The sequence below is a fragment of the Tenrec ecaudatus genome, chromosome 2, assembly GCF_050624435.1.
Source record: "Tenrec ecaudatus isolate mTenEca1 chromosome 2, mTenEca1.hap1, whole genome shotgun sequence".
Lineage (NCBI taxonomy): Eukaryota > Metazoa > Chordata > Mammalia > Afrosoricida > Tenrecidae > Tenrec > Tenrec ecaudatus.
The window spans coordinates 72,829,329-72,843,182 of NC_134531.1; the positions used below are offsets into that span (position 1 = coordinate 72,829,329).

The 13,854-nt window shown below is 45.2% G+C and overlaps 1 protein-coding gene across 3 annotated transcripts in view; it reads left to right on the forward strand.

The window, feature by feature from the left end:
• The window catches only part of SV2C (synaptic vesicle glycoprotein 2C), a 310,736-nt gene that overhangs the window by 285,202 nt on the left and 11,680 nt on the right, over positions 1 to 13,854 (forward strand). For 2 of the 3 annotated variants that reach the window (XM_075541191.1, XM_075541190.1), the window contains exons 11-12: positions 997 to 1,200; positions 1,689 to 1,848. In XM_075541191.1, the coding sequence (XP_075397306.1) occupies positions 997 to 1,200; positions 1,689 to 1,848 (364 nt within the window). Of the gene's footprint in view, positions 1 to 996; positions 1,201 to 1,688; positions 1,853 to 13,854 lie in introns of those variants that run through there. The other variant, XM_075541192.1, reaches the window with a different exon arrangement.

Sequence of the window (13,854 nt, forward strand, 5' to 3'; positions counted from 1 at the left end):
GTATCCCCATGGCCTTAAAATGAGACTTTCGGTCTTCCATGGATCCACCCTCTTCAACCTTAAATTTTCAGGTCAGCTTCCAAGACTAAAGGAAAGCTGTGTTCCTTCGCCATGCCTCAGTGTCCCATGAAATGGCCTTGATAAGGCGCATTCCCTGCGCACTTGCAAGCAAATTGCCTTTGATAATTGTAGTATGGAAGCTATTAGTACGAAAATGATAGTCCTTATGTAACAAGATAACCGGAAGAAAGTAGCATTGTCATGAAGTAAGCAAGTAACAAAATTAGCAATGGCCAACTATAGGAATCACATGATAGGCGGACCCTTGAAAGCGAGCTATTTCATTGCGTGACACAGTTCTTCATTTGGCTGCTTTGCAAGTGTTTGGTCTTACTAAATGAGGGGTGGGAACCTTTTTCTGCCATGGGCCATTTGGATATTTATATAACAACATTTGAGGGACATGAAAAATTATCAACTTGAAAATGTGCCTACTATATTTGGTCAACCATTAAATTAACTCACCCGTCATGTGAAGGACACTTGGTGGTGGCGTGGCTATGCATTGGGCTGCTAACTACAAGGTCAGTGCTTCAAAATCACCAGCTGCTTCCTGGGAGAAAGAGGAAGTTTTCGACTCAGAAATCCACAGGGGCCAGTTCTACCTAGTCCTGTGGGGTCACTATGAGTCAGCATGGACTCAGTGGCAGTGAGTTTGGCTTTTTAGTTTATGGTCAATGGCGAGGCCTGCTTCTCTTGAGGGAAGCATGTGATGTTAGCTGGTATTGGTGATTGTGAGAGCCTTGCACAGCCCGAGAGCCAGATGTTCTCCACCCCTTGAGAAACCAAGAGAAAACACCAACAGTCCAACTGACCCAGGTCCTGGGGCCATCCAGGGTGTACAAAACCATGCTGTCTCCTGAATTCTTAAGAGGTGTGCACACACAGATGTAGGTCTGCGAAGGGTTGGTGACTTGTCTGGTTTTGTTTCTGCAGATTTTGAGCCGTATAAATTCATTGACAGTACCTTTCAAAACTGCTCCTTTTCACACAACAAGACGGGATGCCAGATCACCTTCGATGATGACTACAGTGCCTACTGGATTTACTTTGTCAACTTCTTGGGCACACTGGCAGTGTTGCCCGGGAACATCGTGTCTGCACTCCTAATGGACAGGATTGGGCGGTTAACGATGCTCGGTATGTACTGGGCTTTCTGTAAAATGAAGGAGCCGCTCCTGCTGTCTGGAGGAGACTGCTTCCCACCAAACTTCTCCTCTCCACCTTGGGGATATGCATCTCTCAGAAATGAGGAGAAATCCCTTAAAACCTTTCATTAGGGCCAATTTGAGGGAAAACTGTGTCTAATAACATTACAGTTAGGCTGCCCCCATGAATGAACGCACTGAAAAGCTAATGAGGTGTAGCTAACATATATTTTTCCACTTCACCAGTCGAATCATTGGTGATGTGCATTTCCTACTTGCTGTGTTCAGAAGGCGGTTAGAGAGTGAGCCTTGCATGTCGGAAAGGTCACCTGTCCTTGTGCTTTATGAAGTCGAGCCTGCCGCTGCCCTTAGAAGCAGCTTGGCCTCACAAGTCACTCGCTGCGAGATCTAAAAGACGCCGCGCACCAGCTCTACTAAGACAATGGGAATCATTCCAGCGTTGTCTGCTTTGCCTGGCAGGTGGCTCTATGGTGCTTTCGGGAATCAGCTGCTTCTTCCTTTGGTTCGGCACCAGTGAGTCCATGATGATAGGCATGCTGTGTCTCTACAACGGCTTGACCATCTCCGCCTGGAACTCCCTTGACGTGGTCACTGTGGAGCTGTACCCCACAGACCGGAGGTAGGTGGAACTGGCCACCCAGGAAGACACCCGCTGAGCCCCACGGGATCGCTGAAAATTGTGGAAATCAACTCAAGCCAGCACTTCCCAAAAATGAAGTGGGGGGAAAAATCTGGTTGATCAAAAATATTATCTTACTATCTTTTTTTGTTTTAAATCAAAGAAAATGTAAATGGATATAGTTGCTAGCAGGAATTAATGGGGCAGTGAAACAAGTGAAGGTGTTTCATTGGGTCCCTGACATAGTCCGCTGGCTAACAACGAGGGAGATGTATGGAAGCACAAGGCTGAGGATTGAATCGTCTTTATTGGCCCACTTTTTGAGCGGCTAGTCAAAATTAGCAATGGCCAACTCTAGGAAATCAGAGGATAGCTGGTCCCTTGAAAGTGAGTGATTTCTTTATTCAATGAAGTTCATTTGAGAAGGTTTGTTATATCATGTTTTCAGGTGTCTGTAAGAACTCTGTATTAAGCAACCACAAAGAACTCACTAGAGCAGTGGTTCTCGACCTGTGGGCCGAGACCCCTTTGGGGGTTGAATGACCCTTTCACAGGGGTAGCCCGATTCACAACAGTAGCAAAATGACAGTTATGAAGTAGCAATGAAAATAACATTATGGTTGGCAGTCACCACAATATGAGGAAGTGTATGAAAGGGTCGCAGCATGAGGAAGGTTGAGAACCACTGCTCTAGAACGTATCTCTTGACCCTCCTTGTCCATTAGAGGGACTCACCAAAAAACCCACTGCCATTGAGTTGATTCCAACTCATACATATTTCTATTTCCACCCAAAAAAAATGCTCTTAGAGGAAAATCGCTCGTTCAGTCCAGGAACGGAGCCAAAGAGTCATTTTCCTGTGAACGAGAAACAGGGCTAGAAGTCAAAGCTTCAGCCATTGGACACTTGTGTCGGGATAGAAACTCTGTCTTGCCATTGGATGTGACCTGACTCTAGTGGCCTTCGCATTCTTTTCCTTCATGTAGGACTGGATGACTCTTGGGCTTTGTCTCTCTCGAGGCCGTCTGTGTCTCTCTGCAGGGAGACAGTACACCCTAAACTTGGATCCGGTGTGTCCAAATGGAGGTCAAGTGTTTTTCTGTGATTTTGCTGAGACAGCTGGGATATTAATTTGCAATTCCTTCATCATAAGACCCCCGCTGGTCTCATTCCTTGGGTCTAGTAACCACATTTGGGCCCATTTCTAGTAGGTTCAAATGCCAACTTACAATTTGTGTTCAGAAACATCTCATTACTGGCAGAACCACCCCCTGCAGAACATCCCAGTCTCAAGAACCCTTGACATCTGCTTATCAAATGCTCTCATCCCAGACATCAGTGGGCCTCCTATTAACATAATCTAAAAGGAACTGTATAATCTTAATGTGGCATCTCCTTCATTCCTTCATTCAGCATTTAATAGTGTCCTATATTTTGGGTAGGGAGACCTGGTAATATAGGAGTTATGCATTGGGATGTTAACCACAAGGTCAGCAGTTCGAAACCATCAGTTTCTCTGTGGGAGAAAGATGAGGCTTTCTACTCTTGTAAACCGCCCTGTCCTATAGGGTTGTTATGAGTTGGCATCAACTCAGTGACAGTGAGTTTGGTGCTTGGTTTTGGTCTATGGGGGTATTCATGGAATGCTTGGAGTGAGGATGTTGACAAATGAAATATTAAAACTCGGCAGCTTTCGCTGAGCTTTGTTCCATCGACTTCTAGTTCTGTAAACAGGTAGTGTAGACACACCTTGAACATATATTCCAACGTGTTATAGCAAGGCTGTGTCATAGGCTTGTTTTCATTTTCCATTGTAAGACTTTGACACTATATTTTAAGATAAATCAACAACTTATTCCTTTGCTGAAGGGATGGAAGGATGGATACTCTCCTAAAGTGACTAGTTTGGCTTTACCAAAAAAGACAAACTCCTGAATTACATGAGTCCTTCCTCTGAGCAACCTGGACCTGCTCTGGTTCCGTTGTCAGGAAGGTTAAACAATTAACTACGATAAAAAAGGGTGTCATGAAAGATGGGTGAAACTGTCCACGACAGATCAGTCAGTAAGAACAAATGAGCCCGTGCCCCCCACCGCCCACCTTCCTGGTGGAGTAGTCCTGCGCTGAGTCCAAGACTAGGAGAAAGGAAGAGAGGGTTGGCTAGAAGCTCCCTACCCCACCAACATTCGGGGGCGGTTCAGCAAGGCCAAGGTGGTCTTGCAATAAAATCAGCCTCCAAGGAGTCCCAGGAGCGCCGGCAATGCCCAGGCCCCAGGAGTGCTTTCCTACTCAATCATGACTGGGAGCAGCACCCAACAGTGAATTCCAGAGCCCGTCGACTGGGGCTGTGACTTGGAGAGCTTACGGGCGCTCTCTCCCAGTGACCACACTGTTGCTGGCAGACATTCTCGAGCCCGTAAGCAGATGGTACCTGATCATTTGCAGGAAGTCATTTCCCTCCGTGATCTATTGCCAGCCCGTCTTCCATTGTAGTGGATGGATGGCCAAAGAGAATGAGCTAATACCACCTGCTCCAGAAGAGTCCAGGTAAAATGTCTCTTCCAACTGTACATGTTCCTGTGTGTCAGATTAGGAGGTCTTTATATCTGCGTAGCTGGTAGAGAATGACCAAGCTGTTTGAGGGGCAGATGCCTTATAACCTGTTTTCAAATGGAGGCAGACTAATTAAAGGCCATGATTTTCAGAACAGAGTTTGAGTACTGCCAACTTCATACTAAGGTTCTAGACTAGTAACCTGTCCTTAATCATCAAAATAGAAAACTCTGATTCTTGGCCCAAGCTAAAAAAAAGTAGTCCCTTAAACCTTTAAAGGGTAACACCAATCAAAATCCCAAAATTGTATATTTCAGAAACATTATTTAAGGTTCATTCTAAGTGCTATATAAAGGATAAAATTTGGAAGCCACATTTACCACATTTCAGATATGAATTTAAAATGTTATGCCTTTAGTTTTCTTTTTTTTTTTTTTGCCTTTAGTTTTCATAGTCATTATATTGGGGGGAAAACAAATAAGCAAACAAACCAAATCCGCTGCCACTGAGTCAATTCTGACTCATAGTGACCCTGTACAGGGGTTCCAAGGGTCTAAGTCTTTGTGGGACCAGTTTCTGCAAACACAAAGAAGGCATTTTCCATTGTCATGCCCATTTCCTCTGTGCAGTTTCCCCCAGAAAGAGGGAATCATCCAGTACTTAGCTCCAGAGACCAGTTTATATTCTACCACACACACACACACACACACACACCCCAATAGTTACTCTGCCTCTTCCCTTCATTGATAGAGATTGTCATTATTCACCTTCCCTTCTCTTTGCTGAATCTGAATGGCTCAGATGGTGCTTTCCTCCGCTCTCTCCCTGTTTGCCTTCTTTTATTCCCGTGGGATTAATTTGCTAAGCTACCTGAGGTCCTTCACCAAGAGGCAGGAAGTTTTGCGATGAGAATGATAGGCATCTGTATTTTTTAAGTGCGTGTCAAATCAAAGCAGCACTCGGCTCTGGCTAAACGGGAAACAAAGCAATGACCACCACAGCTCTTCGCGTTTGTAAACGCGCCTCCCCTGCTCCTATCGTCCACGTCGTCCACGTCTCGGCACCAAGGGGAGCAGAGCACAAGGACAGGGAGTGCTAAACAGACAGTGGCCTTTCAGCATCTCCCCCAGGTGAGAGGGTCATCCCTAGTGGCTTGCACATCGTACTTTGAGGGACACAAAAAGGACAGAGTAGGACCCTAAAGAGTAACATGACCTACTGTAATCAAAAAGAGAGCAGAAAATATTAAAACTTGAACACATTTAAAATTGGCCAAAAGGCAGATCAGATGATAAGGTGTTCAATTTTAACATAACTGCATACACAATAATCCACTTCCCAGTGCACTCTGCATGGTACCAAAGCCATTTACGTCCCTGCTCTATGGGAAGAAGGAATTCACCAGAGGTTTAATTTATGTTTTTTCCCCTTTACTTTTTTCAGTGGAAACAACTTTAAAATGGATCAAAGTGATATCCAATTATATTACATTTTAACCTAGCTACATCTGCCATAATTGACTTTATAATGTTCTCTGTCTGACAATAAGACTATTCACATCCCTCAACTATGATCGGGGCATTCACCAAGGGTTTAATCCAGGTGTGGACCCAGCAAATGATTTTTTGGCTTCCACTGTTATCCATAGCCTTCTGCAAATCCGATTTTCACAATTTAAGCTCTAATATCATTCCCTCCTTGAGATTTGGATTTTATTATTTCCAATCCTTGGACCACACAGTCTAGTGTGCTTCTTCCATGTGGACTTAGTTGATACCTCACTTAGATGGCTGTTTGTTTGAAGACAAGCCTTTGAGACCCCAGATGCTGTTCTTTCTGATAGCTGGGCACCATCTAGTTTCTTTACTTCACTTTGCCAGAGTGCCCATATCTGAAGTGATCTCTTCATGAGGGTGAGAATCAAGCAGGGCCAAGGCCATGGTATTTTTAATTGCCTCATATTTACGTGGAAGTTGGACATTAAATAAGGAGGACCGTCCTTTCCTCTAAGGAGCACTCTGGTCGTACTTCTTCCAGCACAGATTTGTTTGTCCTTTTGGCAGCCCATGGGACTTGCAATAATGTCCACCAGCACCGTCATTCAAATATTGTGGGTCAAACACTGACTAGATGGTACCTGACAACATCTGTACATGGTATTTACCATTGCTGCAAATATAGTCCTGAATGGGGTGGAGCATAACCGAACCAAACCAAATTCACTGCCATCGAGTCACTGCTGACTCGTAACAACTCTCTGTGGGTTTTTGAGATTGTAACTGTTTTCAGGAGTAGAAAGTCCAGTCTTTATCCCACAGAGCTGGTGGTGGTTTCAAACTGCCGACCATGCAGATTACAGGCCAACACATAACCTCTAAAATCAATATTCTACATCCTACTTTGGTGAGTATGGACTGAGGACTTAAAAGCATGTGAGTAGTCATGTAAGATACAGCTGTTGGTCTCTCTCTCTCTCTCTCTCTCTCTCTCTCTCTCTCTTCAGAGGAAAGAAGAGTAATGAAACTCAAAGACATATGGAAACAATTAGTCCAATAGGCTGATGGACCATGGGAACATCAGTCTCCATGACCTTGAGATCAGGAGACTGCCTCATCTTTGTCCCATGGCGTAGCTAGTGGGTTTGAACCACCAACCTTCTGATTAACAGCCAAATGATTAACCCACGACACCATGGGGACTCCTTGTAAAACTAATAGTCTTAGAAACTCTATAAGGTTGTTCTACATTGTCCTATTAAGAGTTGTTATCAATTAGAAAATGCTCAGCAGTCACCAATATTTTATATAATTAATAATATTCATTTTGCAATGTTGATCTGAAATTAATTTCCTACTTAAGCCACAATAAAAAAGTAGAGAGAGAGAGAGAGAGAGAGAGAGAGAGAGAGAGAGTGAGAGAGAGAGAGAGAGAGAGAGAGAGAGAGAGAGAGAGACTTTGGAGCTATTGTAGGTTTGGTTCCACAATATCTCCAATGCATGGCTGTAGTCATATGGCAGCATCGCAGACCACACTGCGCTGGGAAGGGTGAGTGAGCAAGGAACATCTCTGTCCATGCACTCACCTTGGCCACCCACCCCCATCCTAATCTTTTTAAAACTCTGTCATTGTATTTTAGGATTCTTTCAAAGGACAACTTTCCAATGTCAGAAAGCATCTGACACCCCAGTTGAGAACCACCTATCCATGGAGCCCGTTTCTCCCTCCCACCCTTTGTTCTGAGCCATGTCCATGAAGAGGCAAGGACTATTTCTAATTCTGCAAGGATCAGTGAGGAGAAGGAACTGACTGCCATCTAGTAGCGACAACTCAGAGCTGCCGTCTGGGGCAGGGCGGAACTGCCCCTGGGGTTGCTGGGATTGTCATTCTTTATGGGAGTAGCAAGCCTCAGTTTTCGCCCACGGAGTGCCTGGTGGTGGCGACCTGCTGACTTTCTGTTAGTAGCCCAGTTTTTAACCACTGTGTCACCAGGGCTTCTCTGTTGCATGGAAAACTCACGTGGTTGCTTGAGTATTTGTCCTGGATTGTGAGAAAGCAAGGGTGGATTAGCTAATAAGCAAAGAAAGCATGGGCTTGCTTGTGCTCATTTCATATGGATTTCAGTATGACTTCATCACACTGGTCTCTCATGTGAAAAGATAATTATTGAGCCTCTTAAATATGGTATAGCTAATGTAGCAGGCAGTTGATATAGTGTGAGATAAACAGGGGAGATGTCAATGTGACTGAATATAGAACCGATATTTCAGTCCTATCAGACACATTGATCCAGAGACACTTCATTTTTTCATAATTTCTCCACCCCCAGGCCTTGCTGCCACCTACTTTGATTTCAAACATCTTGTCAATAGGACAGGGAGACACTAGCAGGAATAGATCCATCCCATTGGTTAGGTTCAGTCGTTCTTGTTCGTAGGTCCTGCTGAGTGACCTCCTACTCATAGAGACCCTATGTACAACTGTGACTGGTCCTGTGACATCCTCACAGTCATTCCCGAGTTTGAACCCATGGTAGCAGCCACTGTATCAACCTATCTCCTTGAGGGTCTTCTTTCTTGCTGCCTCTCTACCAAGAGCATCATGCCCATCTCCAGGGCTAATCCCACCTGATAACCTGTCCAAAGTACCCAAGACAATGTCTTGCCATCCTCACCTCGGTGGAACGCTGTGACTATACTTCAGCCCAGACAGATTTGTTCCTCTGGAAGTCCATGGCATATTCAAGATTCCACACCGAGATCATAATTCAAAGGCCATCTGTTCTGTGGGCTTCCATGTTCATTGTCCTCCTTGTACATGCACATGAGGCCATTAAAAAGGTTATGGCTTGGGTCCGGCGCACCTTAGTCCTCAAAGGAACATCTTTGTTTTTGAATACTTTCCAGAGGACTTTTGCAGTAGGCTTGGCCATTGCTGTACACCATTTGATTTCCTGACTGATGCTTCCAGAAGCGTTGCTGGTGGAGTGAAGTAAAATGGAATCCTTGACAACATCAGCTTTTCTCTGTTTATCATGATGTTACTTACTTTTTTTTTATCCAGTTGGGAGGACTTTTTGTTTTCTTTTTGTTGAGGTATAATCCTTACAGAAGATTATTCTTAGGTCTAGTCAAAGGTCTAGCTCTGTTCCCTAAATTGGAAAAGAAACTGCACATTTTCCCCTCACCTCTTAGAAGCTTTGATGAGAAAAGAAAATAAGGTCATGAAAGATTGAACTGTCCTTGCCCACTGCTCACGGGCCCCATCTTTCACCTCTCTACTTTCTCTCGCTTTTTAAAAATCATTTTAGTGGGGGCTCTTACAGCTCTTATAACAATCCATGCATCCATTGTGTCAAGCACATTTGTACATATGTTGCCATCATCCTTTTCAAAACATTTTCTTTCTACTTGAGCCCTTGGTATCAGCTCCTCATTTCCCCTCCTCCCTCATGAACCCTTGATCATTTATAAATTATTATTATTTTCATATCTTTTGTCCTCTGACATAGGGTCGGGTTATACATAAATCATTGTGATTGGTTCCCTCTTTCTCTCCCACTCCCCACCTTCCCCCGACCCTCACAGTATCACTACTCCCATTATTGGTCCTGAAGGGTTTCTTTGTCCTGGTTTCCATGTGTTGAGAGCATTTATCTGTACCAGTGTACATTCTCTGGTCTATCCCTATTTGTAAGGTAGAATTGGGGTCATGATAGTGGGTGGGGCAGAAGCATTAAAGAACTAGAGGAATGTTGTGTGTTTCATCAGTGCTTTATTGCACCCTGGCTGGCTCATCCCTTTCTTGTGACCCTTCTGTAAGGGGATGTCCAACTATCTATAGATGGTCTCCACTCTACCCCCCACTCCATTCCCATTGATATGATTGCTTATTCTGGGTCTTCTGCTACCTGATATCTGATCTCATTGACGCCTCGTGATCACCCAGGCTGCTGTGCTTCTTCCATGTGGACTTTGTTGCTTCTCAGCAGATGGCCATTTGTTTATCTTCAAGCCTTTAAGACCCCAGACATGGTATTTTTTGATAGCTGGGCACCATCAGCTTCTTCACCACATTGACTTTTGCACCCATTTTGTGCTCAGCGATTGTGTCGGGAAGGTAAGCATCACAGAATGCCAGGTTATTAGAGCCAAGTGTTCTTGCATTGAGGGAGGACTGTTTGTCACCCTTTTTAACCAAAGTTGTGACCCTACTCAAAGCCATCAGCATAGCCCCAAATTCACCAAGCAAAGCATCTGCCTTCAAGTTTATTCTAAGCCATGGTGACCCCTTTCGTATCAGAGCAAAGCTGTGTCCCAGAGGGTTTCACCCAGGAGATGATGAGCTTTTCCTCCAGCGCGCCTCGGGATGGAGTTCAAGCCCGCTTGTGACCAGTGAGCCCAGCAACTCACACAGCACCCCTCCCCCACTCGCCACCATCAAGCCAATGCCGACTCATAACGACCCGGCAGGACAGGGAAGACTTTCGCTATGAGTTTCCAGCACTGTAACTGTTTAGAATAGAAAGCCCGTCCTTCTCCCATGCAGCACCACCCAGCCTCTTCTACCCATAACCCAGGTGATGTAAAAAAAATTTAATTTTAATCATTTTATTGGGAGCTCTTACAGATATCAGAACATTGCATCATTCAATCACAGCAAACTGTTGTATAACTGTTACCACAATCCGTTTCAAAGCATTCTTCTTGAACTCCTTGATAGCGGCTCTCCTTTATCCCCTCCCTCCCCCATCCTACTCCCCCAGGAACCCTGTTTGATTTTTGCCATACCTTCCACATTCCAGTCTATCCATTCACACGCAATTCTGCAGTTTGGTCCCCTCTAGTTGGGGTTATCCAGTCATGGAGGCTACCCGCCTGTGCCTGCGTGTCCTTCCTCCAGGCCGTGACTCCCTGTTGCCACCTTGTGGACCTGAGGGAGCTCACCACGCATACTTCCTGCACTAGGGATGATCCAGATCCAAACTCACTGCCATTGAGTCAACTGTGACTCCTACAGTGAACATTCTCTTCCCCTCCTGCCTGAAGCTCAGAGCGAGAAGCCCCGTGACTGGTGAGTGATGAGACACAGGCTCTCCCTCCAGCTCAGCAAGGAAACCCTCAGCCTGGCGGGGGGATCTGGTGGGTGTACATCCAACAGTATGTTCCTGCCTTCCCCTGGTCGGTGACCCCCTTTCTCCTTCCCCTGTGTAGGCACGATTGCAGACATGATCTCAGAAAGGATTTGAGTCTGAAACCCTGATTATTTACACCTGCTAGTCTCTGCTAGTCCGCAGCAGCTGTGGCTGTCACCCAGCGCTGTGTGATGAGGAGCTTTTCCGGAGGAGTTAAAAATCAGAACATCTGCCTGGAATTAACCAGCCCACGCCTCTCCCCTGAGGCCTGTTTAGACAGAGAGGTTCCCGCGCTCCATCCTAAAGGTCTGCACCCCTGCATCTCTTCACACATCAAGAAAACCAGACAGGATAACCGCACCTCCGGTGTTTGGGATGGGAAAACGCGGCCGTTGGAATGAGTGGTGTCTCAGGTCCTTTTGCGATCTGGACATTTCCTCTCCACTCCCATCGTGTGGTGCTCCCGCCAGGCTGCTGCATCCGGTCCTTCTTTACTCTGCTCAACACCTGGACGTTTTGAAAATCTCACAGCGCAGAAAACTTGCACCCAGTCTATATAATACGTTCTAACCGTGTGCCTTCCTCCTGCTAAACGTTTCTCTTGTCTGTCTTACTGCCTGATGTTTCCTCATGAACCCAACCATGAAAAGGAGGTTGTTGGTCATTGTAGTCTCCTTTCTTATCCCCAATTTGGAAGCAAATTTACCTAATGAAGTATGTCTTTTGATCTCTTGATTGATGCTTCCATGAGCATTGATTGTAGACCCTCGACAACTTCCGTCTTTTCTCCACTTGGTCCCGTTGTAAGGACTTGGGTCTTCTTGGCATTGAGTTGTAATCCAAACCGAAGGCTGTAGTCCTTGACCTTCATCAGCCAGTGCTGCAAGTCCTCAACTTCAGCACGCTGGGTGTGCCATCTGCATAGTGAAGGTTGTCAATAAGCCTTCCCCCAATCCTGACATCGCCTCCTTCATATAATCCAGTTTCCCTGATGATCTGCTCAGCATACAGATTGAACAAAGTATCGCGAGAGGACACCACCCTGTCGCACAACTTTCCTGATACGAAACCAGGCAGTATGCCTTGGTACTGTTTTCACAACTACCTGTTGATCCAGGAACAAGCTCTGCATGAGTGCCATGAAAGATTCTTTAATTCTCACTCTGCTCAAGGCTCTCCATAGTCTGATATGACCCACACAGCCGAAGGCCTTTCCGGCATCCGTATGTAATGTGATCCATCGGTGGAGGCTATGCAATGTAAGACAGACCCTAAACCCAATTGGCTTTGGGGTGGTGGGGAAATGGGGGAAGGTAGATGCCATCATTGTCCTTGAGGACACTTTGATGTCCAGCAATGCAACCTAAAACAATTTCTTGTTAAAATAGTTCCCAATATATTAAGTTTCCTTATATGTTGTGGGGTATTTACCATTGTTACTCTTTTTGAAGCAAACAGACAAGAACAGTCATGTCAGGAAGTTCCCGTGTCTCACAATCAGAGATTCCATCCCATCCTCCATGGTAGTTTCCTGGTGATGCCATAAAGAGTATGCATGTAGAGGGCATTAAGGGACAAAGACCTATTCTCTCATGGTTCAGAAGGCTCAAAGTCCAAGTCAGGGACTCAACTATGTCGATTATGTCTTCATAGGCAGCCCCAGGCACTCATTCACTCCTACCTTCCCCTGTGTACGTGAGGATTCATGTGGATGTGTCCGCCCTGCTCATTTTAGAACCAGAAATGATTAGTTTTAGGATCTGCCTTACTTCAGTATGGCTTCAACTGACTGACTGGTCGTATTGCATCATGGAAAATGATTGTGTCATACTAGACGACATTATGGTGGGTGATCCGCTTGACCCAAGCCAACTGATTTGGTTATATAATTGAATTGTAGCAGCCTATGGCCAGGATTTCAATGCATGGAGGGCACAATTCAATCCATTGCACCCTCTCTCCATTCCAAGCATCCGCCTACTCTGGCAACTTCATGGATTTACTTACTTATTTACTCTTCTCTGTAGATGTCTGAGGAACCCCGGTGACATAGGGATTACAGATTAGGCTGCTAGCCAAAAGATCAGCAGTTCAAAACCACCAGCCACTCTTGAGGAGAAAGACAGGGCCTTCTGTTCTTGTAAAGAATTATAGTCCAGGAAACTCACAGGGGCAGTTCCAGGAAACTCACAGGGGCAGTTCTGCCCTGTAATATGCAGGTTACTATGAGTCAGCATTGGCTCAGTGGCAGAGAGTTTGGTTTGGGTTTTTCAGTTTGGTGCATGTCTTGATCTTTACTTGGTCTCTTCTAATCAGTGACATCACAAGCCCTGCACTCAGCCACGGGGCCAGGCAAGAGTGCTCCTTCTTAGGACACAAAGAGTGAGGGCTGCCGGTAACACTGATACATTTCTTCATTCATGAGAAGCACACAGGAAACACACTAGGAAGAGCATAGTAATGATAAGTAAGAGTTATGGCTTGTTCAAAGAAAGCTTTGATTTTTCAATTGGAGAAGGGTATGTATTAAATGCTACATTTTACAGCCTACAAGATGCATTTCCTTATAGGGGAAGAAAGGTATCAGAAAACTACTCTGCATCTGATGCGCCTGGAAAACATTCAGATACTGACTGGCAGGCAAAAAGCAGAACTGGCATAGGGGCAGAAGAAAACGCATGCCCTCGCCTAGTATAAGGTCCTACTGCACTCATATGAACAGAAGTATGTTTCCTTTCTCAAAATCATGTTTAGTGCAATAAGAGGAAACAGTTCATTTCCCCCCAAAAGTATGCTTATGAAGCAAGGTATGTAATTATATA